Genomic DNA, 23,303 nt, shown 5'->3' with positions numbered 1-23,303 from the left:
TGACAGTATTAAATCTAGAGTATGATTTCGACAATGAGTAGGTCCAGTGATGCCCTGTTCCAGATCTGGGAGGAAATACCCCAGGACACCATCCATTGTCTCATTAAGAGCATGCCCCGATGTTGTCAGGCATGCATACAAGCACATGGGGGCCATACAAACTGCTGAGTACCATTTTGAGTTGCTGCAATTAAATTTCAGCAAAATGGACTAACCTGCTGCATAATTTTTTCAATTAGATTTTCGGGATGTCTTTGAATTTAGCCCTCTGTAGGTTGATCATTTTTATTTCCATCAAACAATGTGGCATCCTTTCGTTCCTAACACATTACTCAGTCCATATTAGTATAGATATCCAGCATGATATTTTTCCCCATTGAGATCTGATGTGTTTTCCAAGTGTTCCTTTAATTTTTTGAGCAGTGTACTTTAGGTGTCATGTGTCTGCCCGTCTAAGTTCCTGTTTTCCCTTATTTGGTTTAGTTCCGGTTCTTATTAGTTAATCATCGTTCATTGTCCCCACCTGATTTGCATTATCTTGTTTGCTCTTTTGTTCTCAGTTTTCCCCTTTTTTTTTTGTCTGAGCTGAACGTTAATACATGGATATGTGTGTTGATGCTACTTCGTTCTCCTGCCCTTCATTTAAGTTATACTACAACCACAAACCCGTAACATTAGGACCTATAGTGGTAATATAGTTATCCATACACATATAACTAATATTATTTGTTTTTGGCTGTTCTCAAGAGGAAATATTCTTCGTAAAAATAAGTAAGTAAGTATGCAAGTAAGTAAATAAATAAATAAAAGCCATTATTGAGGTCTGATACAATTTTGGTGATCTTGAACAGTGGTGTACTCACTTCTATTGTACAATGTAAATAAAAAAGAATGATTAAATAGGACAGATGAAATAATGTATTATAGTAAAATTAATCCAATGAGACTAATGACCATTACAGTCTGAATGGACTATAGGAATGAAACATTTAAAGGGGTCATCGGATGCAAAATTCACTTTTACATGTTGTTTAAACTGAAAAGTGTCTTGGCAATGTGTGTACACAACCACCCTATAATAATAAAAATCCACCCAGTGTTTTTTCACTGATTCAGATCAAGCTGTTCTCAGATTCTTGGCAAAGTGACATAGTTCTGCATAGGCCCCTCCCATGGTTGTTGATAGACACTGGCGTTTTACCTTAGACCCGCCCTGAGTGAACTGGAAACAATCCGCCATTGTTTCGATGCCGAAGACAAGAATGTTTCCTAAGCAATTGAGGTGTTTTGTTGTTGAATGTAATAATGAACATAGCAGTTGTCATTTACTCCCGACATCTGAGCCGCTGAAGAGGCAGTGGATTACTTTTGTTTTTGAAGGGAATGAGCCCCTGATCTACCTAAACGCATTTATGTTCACGCAAATCATTCATGATCCAGCTTCAAGTGAGTCTACTTTTTTTTTATGAATCTTTGCAAATCGCCTTTCCTAATAATGTGCTAGTTAGCAAGTTCTGCGGGTAAATGTGGCTAAAGTTTACAGTCTCGGAGAACTGCTCATCACCCCACGGAAGAGAGGGCCGGGCAAACAGAGCTCATTAGCATTTGAAGGGTCATGCACCGAAACAAGTCGCTGTGAAGAGAGCCGTTTTTGACAGGGCAAAAAGGGTGTTTTTTTTACACTACCATTGAGTAATTTTAACAAAAAGTATGTTATAGACTTTTCATTAAGACCCTAAATTATCATACCAATTTATGAAAATTGGGCATCGGATGACCCCTTTAAGAGTAAAAGGAGTATAAAATACATGAAAATAATGATAATGTCATAATAAACATTACATAATGCCACAATGCAAAAAAATCTTGGTACTAAAATAGGATTCATTTAGGATTTATAAAACAGAATTTCACTTTTTGTTCAGTTGGTTTCCTGGATTAATTGATGATGGATTGATTTTCCAGAACCCTGCTAACTCACAAAGTGTGAGTGACCACAAGCATGAGACAGACAACAGTTGAAATTTGATGCAAAAAGAAGCGAGTGGGGCAAATGGAAAGCAGAGGACTGTGAGTGATGATTTAAGGGGCATGGGCTTGCACTCTCTCACTGATAAATCTGTTGTGGGTATGCTTTCTTGCTCTTGAATGTGCACAAGGTTTCCACGGAGACTTGTCACTGCAGAGAGCTCCATGGCGACCAGAGCACGAGCACTGTTCACTGGAAAGAGACAAAGCCAGCATCCTGCTGTTAGTTTGAATGATTAATGTGTTCACGGTCAGTGAGAGCACTCCAAATGCTCAAACATCTTTGTGTGTTCCTGTGCAATGACAAGGAGGCGGTAAAGGTTGATGCACTGCTATGTGTGCTTTAGAATCAATAAAATGATATCTAAAATGATGCTAAAGCTACATTTTGTCTGTAGATATGGCTTGAGACCCTTGGTTTATGGGGGTATTTATTATTGTTAGACATGTGAAAATCTTAAATCTAGAGGGCATTCAGGAAACGATTGTGCTTTTCATTGGAATTACTGACCTGCTTATGTTTGTATTGATTTATTTTATTGTTAATATCCTTACGACTGTAAAGCAGCATATTCCATAGATGAACTTGTTTACTAGTAATGGTGCATTTAGCATAGCTGAACATCTCAGATGCTCTGTTTCCACAAATTGGACTAAATTATATGTAGATATGTAGACTGCTAAATATTAACTGGGCTCTTCAGAAAAAAAGGATCCTTCACGAACATATAAAGTAAGCCCAGTGCGTATCATTTTGTCATTAACACATAGTGACGTGTAGCCATCACTGAGGCTTAATTATCAACTCAAATGCAGCAGCAGTAATTACAGCTGTATTATGAGGCGCTGTCATGTGTCGAGAGCCCACTCACCGTCACTGACTGACGCCAAGTGTGTGGGTTTGAATTATTTTCTCATCTTCATCATCGTCACTGAAAGCCCACATGCAGTTTTTTGCTCAGGTCAGAAACTGACAGGGAACTGGATTTGCTTGTGTCCCTGTCTTCAACTGTGAAGTTCAAGAAATCAGTTTATTCACAATAAATGTAAGTATGTGTATTGTTTTATGGATTTAAAAAAAAAAACAGTAAAACTCGGGCTAGGCACATACCCAACACAAGCACAGAAGAAAATGCTTGGTTGTTGTGTAGTCCTGTCCTGTTTCATCCAAAGCTGGATATGGCATATATAAGATGACCCTGACTTCTGTTGCATCTAACGATGCTCAGAAGAGGATGTATATAAAATAAGACAGGTTTTATTATGATATAACATTGGAACTTTGACACAGTGAAGCAATTTATTTGCTTAAACCTGATTGTTTACCAAACCTGCGCTGTTTGCCACTTGTTCATATGACAAGATATACACTTCTTGTTGTTTTGGCCCTCAGTCATGATTGCTGTTTACGGTTTACTTTTCTTGTACGGTAAATGTACGCATACTAAGAACACAAATGTAAAATAAATATATGCTGCAGTATTGTGATGTTATAAAAAGTCTAAAAAGACATGAAGGTCAACATCAGTCCTTCAGCTGAGAGCTTGCTCTACTGTTGCCTTTTACACAAATAAGACATTTTCTCTTTCCTCCCTCACTCCCTCCCTCTCTCTCTTTCTCACTCCCTCCCTCCCTCCCTCCTTTCCTTTCTTTCTTTCTCACACACCCACACAGAAACAGTCAAATCCACAGGCAGAGTGAGAGCGAAGGATGAGGCATGACACATAAAAGAGAAAAGCGTTTATTTTCGCGTTGCTTTTGCACTGCGTTTTTCTTTTTTCTCTCTATTTCTGGTTCTCACAGCCCTCAGGTTATTTTTTGGATGCTGATATGAAGATGCAGGTCTGTATGTCTTTCATTTGAATTTTTGAATTTCTGCTGTATCTTTACAGTGATATTATAAATTCAGGCTTCCAATACCTATTTAAACATGGTCTCTACTGTATCCTCTAATGGATTTGATCTAATAGCACAATGTTGGAAATCATTGTAGCTGTATGGTTTTCTTATCTTTGATCACTTTATTCAGACTCTTTCTTTTTCTCCTTGTTTTTCCTGTTGACGTGAAAGACCAAATTAAGGTTCATGTTGTGTGCAAGTGAAGTGTGATGTCACAATGACGTCTTGTATGTTATAAGATTGTATAATGTGTAATGTGAGAGTAATGTGAGAGAAAGCTCACAGGTGCTCGAATGATCAAAGATTTTAATGATTTTGAATTTATCATGGGTTGATTTTTTTGCATGGCTGACATGTTTCTGTAGATAATAACATTAGTATTAAAAACATTGTTTTTACTTTCTCAGCACCATTCATCAAATGTGTGCTCAATTTAAAGACATTTTGATGCATTCAGATGGCTTTGTCTTGTATGTGCTGTGCAGTTTGAGAAATTGTAATATCCATACAACAAAACCAGTTTATTTAGATGTTTTTTTGGGGGTAATCAGAAAATGAGTTGGGGTGTTAAATTTCCACGCAGGCAATTTCAATACATTGTCAGTGTGCGCACATTTATTGAGCATTTGGTCAGCTACTACATAACTAAAACAACTTAATCATCACATACTGAATATCAACAGTAATGTATATTTGTGAAAAGAAAATTAAATGCATGCAAGTGTCTGTGATATCAGAATCTGTAACTGTGTAACGTGTTACATCTGCATTTCTCATTCCTGTCTGTCTGTGTCTTTCTGCAGTGATTAATGGTATGAAGTAGTGATATGGCTCTGGATATGGAGAGGACGGTCTCTAAAATCATGTTTGACTTCCAGAGGAACTCAACTTCTGATGATGACTCTGGCTGTGCACTAGAGGAGTACGCCTGGGTGCCACCTGGCCTCAAACCTGAACAGGTAGGTTCATGTCAGCATGCCAGTCTTTTTCAACTGAAGGATGGTATTCCATAAGCAAAATGCTAAAGGCAAAAAAATTTGGGCAAGTTTTGGTTCTGTCATTAATTTGGTATTATATATAATAATTATACTATAATAATACTATAATATAAAAATTATATAATCACATTTTTCATAATTATAGAAATTATTTGTTTATTTTGTTAGGCCTCTTTTGTAAGCATAAGCAAAATATATATTTTTTTATTTTAGAATGAAATATGACTAGGACATATTCTGACAGATTTCATTAGATTCATTCATAGAGATTTAGATATATTTTTTTATAAATAATTATGAGAGGAGTGCTCTTTTCACTGGAGTGCCGGCCCCCAAAATGTCTGTGCACAACCCTGTTTGTGTGTGTGTGTGTGTTTGTGTGTGTGAGAGAGAGAGAGACATATATTTTTATGCTTTGGCAATACTATAATACAAATGTTGTGCCAATAAAGCAACTTAAACTTGAACTTATGAGGGAGAGAGAGAGAGAGAGAGAGAGAGAGAGAGAAAGAAAGAGAGACTTACAGGTTCATTCTGTGACATGAGCCATTTCCTTTCCATCTGTTCAACCATGAAATGTTCATCAGCAAATCAAGCATGCTCAGCAATCCTCATCTGTCTCTACGGCTCTCTCACAAGCACAAATAATAAAGTTACATACTGTTTAACGTGTTTTAACTACCTTCATTAACACTATACACTATAGGGCAGTTAAACCAATCAGTATCACAAAATTCATCTTACCATTTTTCAAAATCCATTTACTCTGCAATTACAATTGCTAAAATAATGCTATGAGATGTTGTAATGTAAAGATTAATGTAAAATACATTTTGAATATAGAAATGTGAAATTGGGGAACATGAAATTATCCTAATAAGTGAATCGTAGAATCATTCATTCATTAAAAAAAAAGCAAGTTAAGCTGGCTGTATTGATGTTTTAATAGTGTTTTGATTTCAAAACAGTGACAAACAGTGCTGAAGTTAATGGAAAACACAATTGTTACCTGGCTGTCACTAATGAAGTCAGGTTCGGGAGACGGGGATGCTGCTCCACAGGGCATTCAATTAGCTTGTGTTAGTGGTGACTGTGTCAAACACATAAGCATCAAGGAACTGTCAGACAAACTTAGCAGACACACACCTATCATATTTTAATGTCACAAAATTTCTCAAAACCAGAATCCCTGTGTTTACAGATCTGTGATTTTCATCTCAGTTAGCAATGTCCCCCTCTGTTGGCGATCATAATTAAAACTCACTTGCACTGATAGACACCATGAACATATTCCACCAGTTACCATATTTGCCATACCACCTTGTCCTAATGAGCTTATGTATAAAAAATAAAAAAAAGGGGAAAAAAAAAAAAAAAGAAATCATGGCATGTAGTGCATCTTACAGGTTTTTCTTTTTTTTTTGTCACCCAAGAAAGACACTTTGTCATTCATACAACAATGACCTAAAAACGCTAACAACAGGTATAATACAGTGTTTTCTTTTGTATAATTTCTTTACAAAACATGAATGACACACTCTACTGTTCAGAATTCACTGCATTATGTTACGTTTATGTTACAGTACAAAACTATTCCTAATTGTTTTTAATATTTAATTTTTTACATTCGGAATATATTTCAATGTGATATTATTGCTGTCTTTTTTTTAGTTTTGTATTTTGTTAGGTTTTGAACTTTTGAACTTTTAATGATTTTTTTTTTTTTTTTGGTTGGGGACTTCATGTAATTTGAAAGATCATTGAAAAGTCATTGAATTTATTAGTGCCAAAGCAATTATAAATGATCCACAGATCAGAGTTGTTTGGAATGTTTTTTTTTAAATTATTTTTATTTTATTCTGTTTTGTTTTTTGGAACCTGGCATGTTTTCTCCTTTAGTTTGATTTGTTTTGGCATACATATAAACAATCACAGGCTTGGCCCAATTGCAAATGAACTCAGCAGTTCGCTTGTGGTAAAAAATCAATCAAACTTAATGGATAAATGAATCAAGATGTATCATGATTCATAATGGAAAATGTGTTACATAAAAAGTAGCAGTGTCTGATTCTGTGGGTGAGCATATTACTTACCACAGTTGAAAACCAAAGAGCATCTCTTCTCATTGCAATCTTACCTGAACACAACCACCAGCTCAATCGCCAACGGTAGTGATGGACAAGGTCTTGTGCCAGCTGCACCAGCAGACCTCCTCAGCTCAATTGTCTCCATCTGTGCACCCCCTCCTATTTCTCTAGTTACAGTAAACCATTGCACCACCAGGCAAATTTACAACAGTGGTTTTTCCTGTTAAAATCTCTTTACTGTCCAAGATTTAATTGATAGCGTAATTGCAACGTAATTTACATTTACATTTAATTAATTTAGCAGACGCTTTTATCCAAATTGACTTACAAATGAGGAACAATCAAAATCAACAAAAGAGCAATGATATGCAAGTGCTATAACAAGTCTCAGTTAGCTTAACGCAGTACATGTAGCAAGGTTTTTTAATTTTTATTATGTAATAAAAAACAGATAGAATAGAAAAAGAATATAGCAAGCTAGTGTTAGAGGCCTTTTTTTTTTTTTTTTTGCTTTTGCTAATTGTATAATAAATAAAAAGAAAACCAATAGATAGAATACAAAAAGATTAGGGAAGCTAGTGTTAGTTTATATATATATTATATATATATATATATATATAAGAAAACAAGAGGTTAGTAAATGAATAGAGTGCAAGTCTAAAAGGGGAAAGTTTTTTTTTTTTGGGAGAATAGAATTAGAATAGAGAGTGCTAGAGTTAGAGGGTCAAATAAAGATGGAAGAGATGTGTTTTTTTAGATGATTCTTGAAGATGGTTAAGGACTCAGCTGCTCGGATTGAGTTGGGCAGGTCATTCCACCAGGAGGCAACATTTAATTTAAAAGTCTGTGAAAGTGATTTTGGGATTTTGGGATGAACAATAAAGTGATGTTCACTTGCAGAATGCAAGCTTCTGGAGGCACATAAATCTGAAGTAATTAATTTAGGTAAAGGGGTGCAGAGCCAGAGGTGGTTTTGTAGGCAAACATTAATGCCTTGAATTTTATGTGAGCAGCTATTGGTAGCCAGTGCAAATTGATGAACAGAGGTGTGACGTGCATTCTTTTCACGCATTAAAAATTAATCTTTCTGCCGTGTTCTGGATTAATTGTAAAGGTTTGATAGAACTGGCTGGAAGACCTGCCAAGAGAGCATTGCAATAGTCCAGCCTGGACAGAACAAGAGCTTGAACAAGGAGTTGTGAAGCACGTTCCGAAAGAAAGGGCCTGATCTTCTTGATGTTGAATAAAGCAAATCTGCAGTTTTAACAATGTGATCTGAGAAAGTCAGCTGATCATCAATCATAACTCCAAGATTTCTGACTGTTTGATGGAACCACAAGCAGTTCTGTCTTGGCAAGGTTTAGTTGAAGGTAATGGTCCTTCATCCAGCAAGAAATGTCTGTTAGACAAGCTGAGATGCGAGCAGCTATCGCCGGATGGAATGAGAGGTAGAGTTGAGTGTCATCAGCATAGCAGTGATATGAAAAGCCATGTTTCAGAATGACAGAACCTAGTGATGCCATGTAGACAGAGAAGAGAAGTGGTCCAAGAACTGAGCCCTGAGGCACCCCAGTAGTTAGATGTTGCAACATGGGCACCTCACCTCTCCAAGATACTTTGAAGGATCTATCTGAGAGGTAAGACTCAAACCACTGGAGTGCGGTTCCTGAGATGCCCTTTGCCAATAGGGTTGACAGGAGGATCTGGTGGTTAACCAGGCAGAGACTTGGTTGAACACAGCTCGTTCAAGTGTTTTTGCAATGAAAAGAAGAAGGGAAACCGGTCTGTAGTTCTCTAAAAGAGATAGTTTAAGGGTGGGTTTCTTAAGTAGTGTGGCTATACTAGCCTGTCTAAATGCTGAGGGAAAAACACCAGTGTGAAGGGATGTGTTAATGATGTGAGTAAGTGCAGGTACAACCGCAGGAGAAATGGCTTGAAGGAGACGAGATGGAATAAGATCAAGCGGACAAGTAGTAGGATGATTAGAAAGGATGAGTTTGGAGAATTCTGCCTCAGAGAGTGAAGAGAAGGATGTGACTGTGGTAGTGTATGTTTTCTGGTAAGATGTGGGAGGAGGAGGACAAAGGAGGGAGGAAAATGTTTTAAAGAGCATGTGAGAGTTAGACAAATTGTTAATTTCGTTATGATAGTATGTCCTTTTAGCAGTGGAGACATTAACAGAGAAGGAAGAGAGGAGTGACTGATACACAATAAGGTCAGTAGAATTTGTTTGATTTGCACCATACCCTTTCAGCTGCCCTGAGCTTAGAACGATGTTCGCAGAGAACATCAGACAGTAAAGGGGCAGAAGGGCTGGTATGGGCTGGCCTGGAAGACAAGGGGCAGACAGTGTCTAAACAAGATGTAAGAGTGGAGCAGAAAGTATCAGTAGCACTATTAGCATCAAGAGATGCTAACTGTTTAGGGGGAGGAAGCGAAGATGAAACCATAGCATATAGCCGGGAGGGTGAGAGTGAGCGTAGGTTACATCGAAAGATGACATGTGGAGGGGTATGTGTTGTGTTAGGAACCATGTTGAGGTTAAGAGTGAGGAGGAAGTGATCCGAGGTGTGCAGTGGAGTAACCAGCACATGATCAGTGGATCAGTGTCGTATGTAAATAAGGTCCAGTTGGTTGCCTGATTTGTGAGCAGCCGTAGTTAACACTCTCTTGAGATCGAAAGAGGCAAGCAGTGTGGAAGCCTGCAGCCTGAGGTTTATCTAGGTGGATGTTGAAGTCTCCAAGCATAACTAGGGGAGTACCATCCTCAGAAAAGGTTGAGAGCAGCACATCTAATTCATCCAAGAAGTTACCTTGTGGTCTTGGGGGTTGATAAACAACTACAAAATAGATTTTAAAAGGGTGGGTAATAGTGACTGAATGTGATTCAAAGGAGCTGTTAATGCCCAGAAAAGGTAAAGGAATACATTTTCAATCATTAGAGATAAGCAGACCAGTATCCCCACCTCTTCCAGTCAGACGGGGAGTGTGGGAAAATTAGAAATTATTGGAGAGTGCTGCAGGAGTAGCAGTGTCCTCTGGTTTGATCCACGTCTCTGTCAGGGCCATGAGGTTTAGCCTTGAATGACTAGTAATATATGTAATGAAATCTGCTTTGTTTACTGCAGACTGACAATTCCAGAGACCAATAGAAAAAGAAAGTAATGTATTAGCAGACATAGGCAAAGTGCGCAGGTTGTTAGGATTGCGCTGCCTATAATGTGTGATGTGTGGTTTGCAAGTGGTAGTAATAATAGGGATATGAAAACACAGTAAAAGTTGCTCGGAAACAGAAGTGAAGCAAGGTGTAGAAAAGAGGATGAATCAAAGGCGATACTTATGTCCCTGCACGGTGGAGTCACACGGTAGAGTTGATGGTCTTTACACTTTTCGGTCTTCACACGAGGGCTGCTGCGACCCCTGCCGCAGTACACTAACCTTTTTTATACCTGTCTGACAAAACGGAAATTTAATTCAGCTGGACATACTTTACTGTTTATCACAACAACAATATTTGTCAATGCAAAGGCAGCACTGGCAAGGAGAAAACAACAACAAAGAATCATACATACAAACAATACAGGACAATGAACTGAAGGAAACTGAGGGCTTAAATACATGGGGAACGTAATCCAAGAGAGAAAAAAAAAAAAAACATGGAAATTAATAAGGTAACGGGCAGGCATATGGGAACCAACATGTAATGGAATTCTCCCCTCCCGGAAGGCGCGTCCTTATGCAGTAGAACGGTCCAATAGGGAGGGAGGGAGGGAGGGGCGGGGCGGGGCTCTGGAGGAGGATGTAGAGCAGGGAATTGATGGAGGGAGAAACCAGGGTGGGAACTTAGGAGACACAGGAGATTCTGGAGACACAGGAGATGCTGAGCTGGGCAGAACCAGCGGGGACACAGACCGTTTTTCCCGTCGTTATACTAGCAAAAGTGGATTCGGAAACGCCCTAAGTGCACTTGCACCGTGCGCTTTAGACCATGCGCTTAGATCATTTAAAATAGTGCCCAGAACATGCCTTTTTAATACTTGCGTGACAAGTGCGTATGCGAATGACGTCATAAGCTATGATCGATTATGGTCTATTACAGCATCGATGCAGAATGCTCCACTTCCGCATCACGATGCATCGATGCAATGATTCATTTTGACACCCCTAACTTTCATCAGGTTTCTCACTGGGTGCGTCACTGAGTGGGATGAACCTGTATGATGTTTTGATCGGAACGGAAGAGCAGTGTTTTGACCCGCGACTATGCCAGGTCACAGTCACCTAGTCGCCCTGCTGCAGAAGCTCTGTAACCGGAACCTAACAATGTACAGGACTCCCTGAGCTAGTCGTATCCAAAGCCATATCTACAGCCCTCACATTCCTACTGTCCTCAATTAAAGTTTGGATGTGTGTCTCCAGTTCTAAAATGTTCTCTGTCAGCCTAACTATTTCCCTGCATTTGTCACATGTGAATCGTCGCCGACAAAGAGAGATAAACTGTACATGGGGCCAGCGGTGCAAACAACAATAGCAGGAGAAGAAGCCATTACTCACTGTGATTGATGAATGATTCCGACTTACCACTGTTGATTGATTGAACTCATAAAAACGGAGCGAGAGAAAAAAGAAAACGGTAATAGACACAAATGGAAACACGAATGGAAATGCGACTGACAAGCTAACTGGCTAACAAATGCTAACGCACTGCACTAGATTTAGATTAAAGGCAAACGATCAAATTAGTTTGATAGATAATATCAGAAAAATGGTGGGAATTAAATTATATTTTATCACTTTAAACAACAGAGAGTGATAGTAAGATTCAACAGAAAAGCGAAGCTACACAGAGCTACAATCGCAAACAGCTCAGCAGCAGCAATGTGCAAACTATTGTGTTTATCACAATTCTATATTTTCAGCAAAGCACACCTGTGAGGATTTCTATACTGGTGTGAATATTGACAGACAGTAATTATGTTCAAATGTATTTAGAGGTAATTTTACTATTACTGTCACTGAGACTAATAAAATCATGATTTTAACTGAAAAATAACACAAAAATGGTGCAAATATTGGCATAATTGTTGAGAAAAGCAGCCATAAATTTAGTTATTTTAGGCATAAAAGTCCTAGACAAGACACATACAACCAAGGTATCTTAATAACTCTTCAGGTCAAGTCAAGCAAAGTCACCTTTATTTCTATAGTGCTTCAAACAATATAGATTGTCACAACAGCTTTAAATTGATAAAACAAGAAAGTACTGATTCCATGATGCAAAAATAATTCAGTTCTGCTTTAAAGCAGCTCTAAAAAAGACAACAGTGAAGTCATTATTCAGTTAAAATCAATTTGTTGATTCAACTGAATATCCATAGCCATGAAGTGTCAGTAAGGATATGAAAAGGTAACTCCAGTTAAATTGTTTTAGTGTCCATAAATGTCTCTCTTGTTAAAATGCACACACACTATGAGCACACACACACACACAAACTTGCTGAGAACACCAGAATGTTGGGAAGTCTGTATGGAAGTAACGGTAAGTCTGTAGTTAATAGCAGTACCAGCAACAATGAGTGTCCAGACAATGAGTGAATGAAATTACCATAAATGAGGAACAGGTTTGATCAGTATTTAGGTGAATCCAAATGAATCATGGGCAGTGACATAGTTGGAGAGAGGGAGTCTAGTGTATCCGTGACAATTCCATAGGATAATGTGGAGAATATACAGTATATAGAATATATATACCAGAAAAATGTTCAAGAGTAAGATATTTATTTTAATTAATTAATTAATTTTTTTTAATAAAATAGGCTATTCTGTTACATGAAAGAAATTACATATTCATGGACCAATTTTATATTTGTTGTCAAGTCAAGTCAAGTCACCTTTATTTATATAGCGCTTTTACAATACAGATTGTGTCAAAGCACTTAACAGTATCAAATTGGAGGATAGAGTGTCAGTAATGTATAATGATAAGATTAAACACTCAATTTTCAGTTAAAGGCATTTCATTATTGAATTCAGAGATGTCATTGTCTAGCTCAGTTTAGTTTAAATAGTATCTGTGCAATCAAATCGGCGATAATCGCTAGAAATTAAGTGTCCCCAACTGAGCAAGCCAGAGGCGACAGCGGCAAGGAACCAAAACTCCTCTGAGACATAATGGAGAAAAACCTTGGGAGAAACCAGGCTCAGTCGGGGCCAGTTCTCCTCTGACCAGACGAAACCCACAGTTCAAAAGTTTCTATTTCTATTTTAATTTTGTTGCAATTTCTAACAATAGTAGTATTATGTAGTTAGGTATTTTATTATATTTGAGTTATTTTGTTATTTTTGGTTGATATATCTGGGGATATATCTCTGGGGTCATCCGGCGTCCTGGTCTCCGCCGACGATCAGGGCCGCAGACGCCACCTCCGGCGCCGACCCACCATCTGATCGGATACGGACCGAGAAACAGACTAGGAAAAAACAGACAAACATTAGCGCAGATGCCATTCAACTTACGATGTAACGAGTACATCGTGTGTTATGGGGAGTGTTCCCGGTTTCGGTTGATCTAATTAATGCAGCCTAACAATCCTTTAACGGATTTGAATAATAGAAGCGTATTAATGTGTTATGTGTAAGCCAGGCTAAAGAGATGGGTCTTTAATCTAGATTTAAACTGACAGAGTGTGTCTGCCTCCCGAACAGTGTTAGGTAGACTGTTCCAGAGTTTGGGTGCTAAATAGGAAAAGGATCTGCCGCCCGCAGTCGATTTTGATATTCTAGGTATTATCAAACGGCCAGAGTTTTGAGAACGCAGCGGACGTGGAGGACTATAATGCGATAAGAGCTCGCTCAAGTACTGAGGAGCTAAACCATTCAGGGCTTTATAAGTAATTAACAAGATTTTAAAATCTATCCGATGCTTGATAGGGAGCCAGTGCAGTGTTGACAGAACCGGGCTAATATGGTCATATTTCCTGGTTCTAGTAAGGACTCTAGCTGCTGCATTTTGGACCAACTGTAGTTTGTTGATCAAGCGTGCAGAACAACCACCCAATAAAGCATTACAATAGTCTAACCTTGAGGTCATAAACGCATGAATTAACATTTCTGCATTTGACGTTGAGAGCATTGGTCGCAATTTAGATATGCTTTTGAGATGAAAAATGCAGTTTTACAGATGCTAGAAACATGGCTTTCAAATGACAGATTGCTATCGAACAGCACACCTAGGTTCCTGACTGATGAAGAAGAATTGACAGAGCAGCCGTCAAGTGTTAGATAATGTTCTAGGTTACATGTGGGGTTTTAGGTCCGATAATTAACACCTCTGTTTTTTCAGAATTTAGCAGTAAAAATTACTCGTCATCCAGTTTTTATATCGACTATGCATTCCGTTAGTTTCTCAATTTGGTGTGTTTCACCGGGCGAAGAAATATAGAGCTGAGTATCATCAGCATAACAGTGAAAGCTAACACCATGTCTCCTGATAATATCTCCCAAGGGTAACATATAGAGCGTGAAAAGTAACGGCCCTAGTACTGAGCCTTGAGGTACTCCATACTGCACTTGTGATCGATATGATACCTCTTCATTCACTGCTACGAACTGATGGCGGTCAGATAAGTACGATTTGAACCATGCTAAGGCACTTCCACTAATGCCAACAAAGTTTTGTAGTCTATTCAAAAGAATGTCGTGGTCGATAGTGTCGAACGCAGCGCTAAGATCCAGTAGAACTAATAAAGAGATACAACCACAATCAGATGATAGAAGCAGGTCATTTGTAACTCTAATGAGAGCAGTCTCAGTACTATGATACGATCTAAATCCTGACTGGAATTCCTCACAGATATCATTTTTCTCTAGGAAGGAATATAATTGTGAGGATACTACCTTTTCTAGTATCTTTGACAGAAAAGGGAGATTTGAGATCGGTCTGTAATTAACTAGATCTTTGGGGTCAAGTTGTGGTTTTTAATGAGAGGCTTAATAACAGCCAATTTGAAGGTTTTGGGGACATATCCTAATGACAATGATGAATTAATAATAGCCAAAAGAGGATCTATGACTTCTGGAAGCAGCTCTTTTAGTAGTTTAGATGGAATCGGGTCTAACATACATGATGTTGGTTTAGATGATTTAACAAGTTTATACAATTCTTCCTCTCCTACAGTAGAGAATGAGTGGAATTGTTCCTCAGGGGGTCTATTGTGCGCTATCTGATGCGATACTGTAGTTGACGGCTGCAGGGATACAATTTTATCTCTGATAGTATCGATCTTGGAAGTGAAGTAGTTCATAAAGTCATTACTGCTATGCTCTTGGGAAATGCCAACACCTGTTGATGCTTGATTTTTCGTTAATTTAGTTACTGTATTGAATAAATATCGGGGGTTATGTTTGTTTTCTTCTAGAAGAGACGAAAAGTAATCAGATCTAGCAGTTTTTAATGCTTTTCTGTAGGATAGGGTACTTTCCCGCCAAGCTAAACGAAATACCTCTAATTTAGTTTTCCTCCAGCTGCGCTCCATTTTCCGGGCTGCTCTCTTTAGGGCGCGAGTGTGCTCATTATACCACGGTGTTGGACTCTTATCCTTAATCTTCCTTAAGCGTAAAGGAGCAACCGCATCTAAAGTGCTAGAAAAGAGAGAGTCCATAGTTCCTGTTACATCATCAAGTTGTTCTGAGCTATTGGATATGCTGAGGAACTGAGATAAGTCAGGAAGATTATTTATAAAGCAGTCTTTTGTGGTAGAGGTAATGGTTCTACCATATTTGTAACAAGAAGTTGGCTTTACAGCTTTAGCTATATGGAATATACAGGAGACTAGATAATGATCTGAGATATCATCGCTCTGCTGCAAAATTTCAACGCCACTGACATCAATTCCATGTGACAGTATTAAATCTAGAGTATGATTTCGACAATGAGTAGGTCCTGACACGTGTTGTTTAACACCAATTGAGTTTAGAATGTCTATAAATGCTGATCCTAACGAATCTCTGTCATTATCAACATGGATATTAAAATCACCAACGATTAGGACTTTATCTGCAGTCAGCACTAACTCTGATAGAAGATCAGAAAATTCTTTAATAAAGTCTGTATGGTGCCCTGGTGGCCTGTATCAAGAAACAAGTGTTAATGATAAATCCTGTGATGTTTGTACTGGCTACTGTCAGTACAAACATCACAGGATTTATCATTAACACTTGTTTCTTTGGATAACGTTATATGAAGCACCATTACTTGAACGAATTATACTTGAAACCCAACCTCTGAGAGATACTGAAAATATTTCTATAAATTGTAGCAACACCTCCCCTTTACCTTTTGGACGCGGTTCATGTTTGTAACAGTAATCTTGGGGTGTAGACTCGTTTAAAGTAATGTAATCATCTTGTTTTAGCCAGGTTTCTGTCAGACAAAGCACATCTAGTTTATGGTCAGTGAACATATCATTTACAAAAAGTGCTTTTGAAGAAAGGGATCTAATATTTAATAAGCCAAGCTTTATCATGTGTTTATCTGTATTATATCGTTTTTTATTTGTTGAACATCAATTAAATTGTTACTATTACTTTGGTTTGGATGTTTTCTGTATTTTCTAGTTCGGGAACAGACACAGTCTCTATAGTGTGATATCTAGGTGAAAAAGTTTCTATGTGCTGAGAGTTAACTGACTTTGGTGGCGTGAGGCGGCTAGCAGGCGATCGGTTTAGCCAGTCTGTCTGCTTCCTGACCTGGGCTCCAGTTAGTCAAGTACAAACTCTAAGACTATGTGCCATATTTCTAGAGAGAAGAGCGGCACCACCCCAAGAGGGATGAACACCATCTCTTTTCAACAGGTCAGGTCTGCCCCAAAAATTCTTCCAATTGTCTATAAAGCCTATGTTATTTTGCGGGCACCACTTAGACATCCAGCCATTAAGTGACGACAGTCTGCTATGAATCTCATCACCACGGTAAGCAGGAGCGGACCAGAGCATATTACAGTGTCTGACATCGTACTTGCAAGTTCACACACCTCTTTAACATTATTTTGGTGATCTCCGACTGGCGGTCGAACATCATTAGCGCCGACGTGGATAACAATCTTACTGAATTTACGTTTAGCATTAGTCAGCACTTTTAAATTTGCCAAGATGTCAGGCGCTCTGGCTCCCGGTAAACAATGGACTATGGTGGCTGGTGTCTCTATTTTCACGTTCCGTACAATAGAATCGCCAATAACTAGAGCACTTTCATCAGGTTTCTCGGTGGGTGCGTCACCGAGTGGGGAGAACCTGTTTGATGTTCTGATCGGAACGGAAGAGTGGTGTTTTGACCCGCGACTATGCCGCCTCACTGTCACCCAGTTGCCCTGCTGCACGGGCTCAACCGAAACCGAACAATGTACAGGACTCCTTGAGCTAGTCGCATCCAAAGCAGTATCTACAGCCCTCACATTCTTACTATCCTCAACTAAAGTTTGGATGCGTGTCTCTAGTTCTAAAACCTTCTCTGTCAGCCTAACTATTTCCCTGCATTTATCACATGTGAATCCTCGCTGCTGACAGAGACAGATAAACTATACATGTGGCAAACAGTGCAAACAACAATAGCAGGAGAAGAAGCCATTACTCACCGTGATTGATGAATGATACCAACTTAACTTACCACTTACCACTGTTGTTTGATGAGCTCATGAAAACGGAGCGAGGAAAAATAAAATAATAATAGGCGCGAATAGAATGCAAATGGAACCACGAGTGACAAGCTAACGGGCTAACAAGCTGCACTCGCGGTTTTTAAAGGAGAACGATCAAATTAGTTAGATTAGTTTGAAAGATAACACCAGAAATATGGTGGGAATTAAGTTATATATTATCACTTTAGACAAAAGGGATTGAAAGTAAAGTAGAGATTCAATAAAAAGCGAAGGTACACGGAGCTACAAACACAAACCTCTCAGCAGCACAACAGACTGAAGCAATCGAACTCAGAGGAGTCCGATTACAGTAATAACCTGTTGTCTTTACTATGCACCTACATGAGAAAAAAAAAAATCCTTGCACCTATTTAATACAATACAGGCTAATTATTGTGGGCTAATTATACATATACAGTTAGATCCATATATATTTGGACACTGACACAATTTTCATAATGTTGCCTCTGTATGCCACCAGAATAGAATTCAAATGAAACAATCAAGATGAAATTGAAGTGCAGACTTTCAGCTTTAATTCAGTGGGCTGAACAAAAATATAACAAAATGCTTAGGAATTACAGCCATTTCTATACACAGTCCCCCCATTTTCGGGGGCTCAAATGTAATTGGACAAATAAATATAATGATAAATAAAATGTAATATTTTGTTGAAAATCCTTACAGGTGATGACTGTCTTAAGTCTGGAACTCATGGACATCACCAGAGACTGGGTTTCCTCCTTTGTGATGCTTTGCCAGGCCTTTACTCCAGCTGACTTCAGTTGTTGTTTGTTTGTGGGTCGTTCTGCCTTTAGTTTTGTCTTTAACAAGTGGAATGCATTCTCGATCGGGTTAATCCATTTTGGATCACTTGGATCACTTTTGGTTGACTTGGCCATTGCAGAATATTCCACTTTTTTTACCTTCAAAAACTCCTGAATTGTATTTGCTGTATGATTTGGGTCATTGTCCATTTGTACCATGAAGCGCCATCCAGTGAACTTTGCTGCATTTGGCTGAATCTGGGCAGAGAGTATATCTCTATACACTTCAGAATTCTTCCGGCTGCTTCTTTCCTCTGTCACATCATCAATAAACACCAATAACCCAGTGCCACTGGAAGCCATGCATTCTCACACCATCACACTGCTCCACCATGTTTCACAGATGATGTTGTGAGCTTTGGATCATGACCTGTTCCAAGCCATCTCCATACTTTTTTCTTCCTGTCATTCTGATACAGGTTGATCTTAGTTTCATCCGTCCAAAGAATGCTTTCCCAGAAGTGGCCTGGCTTTTTTAGACATTTTTGGCAAATTCTAATCTGGCCTTCCTATTTTTGAGGCTTATGAATGGTTTGCACCTTGTGGTGAAGTCTTCTCTTGATTGTGGACTTTGACAGTTACACGTCTACCTCCTGTTAAAGTGTTCTTAACTTCACTGGATGCTGTGAAAGGGCTTTTCTTTACCATAGAGAGGATCCTCAGATTATCCACCACTGTTGTCTTGTGTTGAAGTCCAGGCCTTTTTATGTTGCTGAGCTCACCAGTGTGTTCTTTTTTTTTTCAGAATATACCAAACTGTTGATTTGGACACTTCTAATGCTTCTGCTATCTCTCTGATGGATTTGTTTCGTTTTTGAAGCCTAACAATTGTATGACATCTTCCAAATGTAAATGGCACACTTATGATCAACTCAATACCTTTTACCTGCTCAATTGATGTAGAAATAACGAAGGAATAGCCCACAACTGCCCATGAGCTTTTGAGTCAATTGTCCAATTACTTTTGGTCCCTTGAAAAAGGGGGAGGTACATATTAAAGGGCTGTAATCCCTTAACCTTTCCTCCACTTTTGATGAGTATAACTTAAAGTTCAGAGTGTGCACTTTAAAGCTCATATGCATTATATAACTGTAACTTGAATATGTTTTGGTCAACAGCTAAAATAACAAAAAATGTGCCTGTGTCCAAATATATATGGACCTAAATGTATGTTGTTACATTGTGCTTACATTTAATATAATATTCATATAATTTCATACTACACTATTGATGGTACCTCAACCATAAACCTACCCATATTTCAACTTCAGTAGCAGCAAATGAAAATCTGGCAAGAGACATACACAGCAACGCATACACAATAAGTGCATTGCATCATAATTTAAAATGTATGTATATAATATATATATTATATGTATATAAAATACTTAAAATGTATGTATATAATAGTTAAATATGCCTATATATAGTAAAGTGACACCATAAATTATATTATACTATAACATAATAATAAATATACTATAATAAATGTAAATTAATAGTTTAAAAGTTTTATTGAGAAAATAATTTAATTTATTCAAACACTACCACAGTACAATACAATATTTATTTGTAAAGCACATTTAAAAACAACGAAGGTTGACCAAAGTGCTGTACAGAATAGAATTTTAAAAAACAAACCAAAAAAAAAACCCACAGGAATAGTGTTACGGGGCTGACGAGACGTGAGACGTATGGATCCATTTGCAGACTTTATTAGGCAGAGACGTGGTCGTACAGGCAGGGTCAAACAATGGCAAACAGGTATGGCAGAGACAAAACAAAGAGTAATCCTAGGGCAAGCTAAGGTCGACGATCAGCGAACAGAATCCAGTGGGCAAGGCAGAGAGATAATCCAGGGAACACGGGCGAGAATCAAACACGGGAAAACAAAGGCAAGGCTAGGCTAGGCAAGGAAAACTAACGGGACTTCGTAGAGCAGCGAAAATGCATACAATACTCGGCAACTGGGGAGAGAATGTCCAGGGTGAAATAGTGTGTGTGATTGGTGATGCTGTGTGATCAGGTGTGCATGTGATTGGTGCAATGAGATATTGGTGACAGCTGTGATCAGAGTGGGATGATGGGAATTGGAGTCCATGTGATGTGTGGTGTGAAAGTCCATGTGGTGAGCGGGTGACCTCTAGTGGTGAGTGACCGGGAGTGCAGACCAGATTCATGACAGAGCCCCCCCCCAAAGAGCGGCTTCCAGACGCTCCATACAGTCTATAATCCAGGAGGGAGGTGGAGCGGAGGCGGAACAGGGGGAGGGATGGAGGGCCAGGTCCCTGTGGAAGCGGAGTGACCGGGAACCAAGGCTGAGCAGGAAGCCAGGGCAGAGTGGACGGAATTGAGGCCCACCGGGGCGCAGCAGACGGGACTGAGGCCCACCAGGGCGCACCCGACGGGACTGAGGCCCACCAGGGCGCACCCGACGGGACTGAGGCCCACCAGGGCGCACCCGACGGGACTGAGGCCCACCAGGGCGCACCCGACGGGACTGAGGCCCACCAGGGCGCACCCGACGGGACTGAGGCCCACCAGGGCGCAGCCGACGGGACTGAGGCCCACCAGGGCGCAGCCGACGGGACTGAGGCCCACCAGGGCGCAGCCGACGGGACACGAGCCCACCAGGGCGCACCCGACGGGACACGAGCCCACCAGGGCGGACCCGACGGAGGTTGAGCCCACCAGGGCGGACCAGACGGAGCTTGAGCCCACCAGGGCGGACCAGACGGGACAGAAGGTCTCCACGGCGGTGCAGAAGACCACCAGAGCCAGATAGTGGACCACCACAGCGGAGCGGGTGGAACAGGTGGAGCAGAAGACCACCAGAGCGGGGCAGACGGGCCCGAAGACCACCACGGTGGCGCAGATAGAGCAGGAGCCCACCACGACGAATCAGGAACCCACAGCAGAGCCTGGGACCTAGGGAGAATGGAGACATAAGGAGGAGACAGAACATGCACAGACACAAGGACTGAGGTGGGGAACACAGAAAGTTCATTGACGGCTTTCATAGCCATGACAGGACAGAACGACAGTTCATTGACAGCCTCCATAGCCGTGATGGGACAGAACGAGAGTTCATTGACGGCCTCCATAGCCGTGACAGGACAGAACGAGAGTTCTTTGACGGCCTCCATAGCCGTGACAGGACAGAACGAGACTTCGCCGACGGATACCGCTGACACCTCTGGAGATTCTGCAGCAGCTGCCGCCACCTCTGGAGGTTCTACAGCGGTAAACTCAGGACACAGGGAGAGTTCATTGCTGGGTGCCACCACCATACAAGGTGCCAACGCAAGCCCCGCTGCTTCTGAAGGTTCTGCAGTGTGGACCGCCACCTCTGGAGAAGCTACAGCGGGCGCCGCCACCTCGGGAAGTTCTGCGGTGGTGTACGCAGCCCAAATGCAACACAAAGCGATTCCCATCAGGGGAAGTGTCTCGGACAGGGGAATATGAGGAAGAACAGGAAAGTTAGAGTGAGTTGGTTTGGGGATACCTGCTGCGCGTGCAGACACCAGCGGTACATCCCTCAAACTAGACATCAAATCAGGATAATGGTAGACTGACCTTGATGATCTGAGTGTGTCAGCCATGACGGGCTGTGGCTCTGGACGGTCAGCGGAGACGTGACGCTGTGACTCTGGACGGTCAGCGGAGACGTGACGCTGTGACTCTGGACGGTCAGCGGAGACGTGACGCTGTGACTCTGGACGGTCAGCGGAGACGTGACGCTGTGACTCTGGACGGTCAGCGGAGACGTGACGCTGTGACTCTGGATGAGCAGCTGTGTCATGCTGCTGTGACTCTGGACGAGCAGCTGTGACGTGACTTGACTTTAGGAGATCAGCTGAGACGTGAAGTGACTCTGGACGAGCAGTTGTGTCGTGCTGCTGTGACTCTGGACGAGCAGTTGTGTCGTGCTGCTGTGACTCTGGACGAGCAGTTGTGTCGTGCTGCTGTGACTCTGGACGAGCAGTTGTGTCGTGCTGCTGTGACTCTGGACGAGCAGTTGTGTCGTGCTGCTGTGACTCTGGGCGAGCAGTTGTGTCGTGCTGCTGTGACTCTGGACGAGCAGTTGTGTCGTGCTGCTGTGACTCTGGACGAGCAGTTGTGTCGTGCTGCTGTGACTCTGGACGAGCAGCTGTGACGAGCTGAGACTCTGGACGGACAGCTGTGACGAGCTGAGACTCTGGACGGACAGCTGTGACGAGCTGAGACTCTGGACGGACAGCTGTGACGAGCTGAGACTCTGGACGGACAGCTGTGACGAGCTGAGACTCTGGACGGACAGCTGTGACGTGCTGAGACTCTGGACGGACAGCTGTGACGTGCGGAGACTCTGGACGGACAGCTGTGACGTGCGGAGACTCTGGACGGACAGCTGTGACGTGCGGAGACTCTGGACGGACAGCTGTGACGTGCGGAGACTCTGGACGGACAGCTGTGACGTGCGGAGACTCTGAACGGACAGCTGCGACGTGCTTTGGTTGATGACGACCCACTGTGACTTGGCTTGACTCTCTGACATCAACCGTGACTTGAATCGTGACGATCAGCTTTGACTTGACTTAGCTTGTGAAGATCAGCTGTGACTTGGCTTGGTTCGTGAAGAGAAGCTGTGAATTGGCCTGACTCACAAAGAGAAGCTGTGACTTGGCTAGACTCATGACGATCAGCGGTAGCTTGACTGGATTCATGAAAATCAACGGTGACTTGACTGGGCTCTTTAAGATCGACTGTGACTTGACCTGGCTCATTACT

General features: G+C 40.9%; 1 protein-coding gene across 2 annotated transcripts in view; it reads left to right on the top strand.

Annotated features, from left to right (window-relative positions):
• Positions 1-686: 686 nt before the first annotated feature.
• The window catches only part of prickle2a (prickle homolog 2a), a 51,418-nt gene continuing 28,801 nt past the window's right edge, over positions 687-23,303 (top strand). Inside the window, exons 1-3 of one of the 2 annotated variants that reach the window (XM_058789074.1) lie at positions 687-771; positions 1,966-2,070; positions 4,731-4,886. In XM_058789074.1, coding sequence (XP_058645057.1) covers positions 4,755-4,886 — 132 coding nt within the window. In that variant the 5' untranslated portion in view covers positions 687-771; positions 1,966-2,070; positions 4,731-4,754. Of the gene's footprint in view, positions 772-1,965; positions 2,071-3,733; positions 3,871-4,730; positions 4,887-23,303 lie in introns of those variants that run through there. The other variant, XM_058789072.1, reaches the window with a different exon arrangement.

Source organism: Onychostoma macrolepis, chromosome 10, assembly GCF_012432095.1.
Source record: "Onychostoma macrolepis isolate SWU-2019 chromosome 10, ASM1243209v1, whole genome shotgun sequence".
NCBI classification, from domain to species: Eukaryota; Metazoa; Chordata; class Actinopteri; order Cypriniformes; family Cyprinidae; genus Onychostoma; species Onychostoma macrolepis.
Note: the sequence above shows the minus strand (reverse complement) of the source record. Positions and strands in the feature narration are given on the sequence as shown.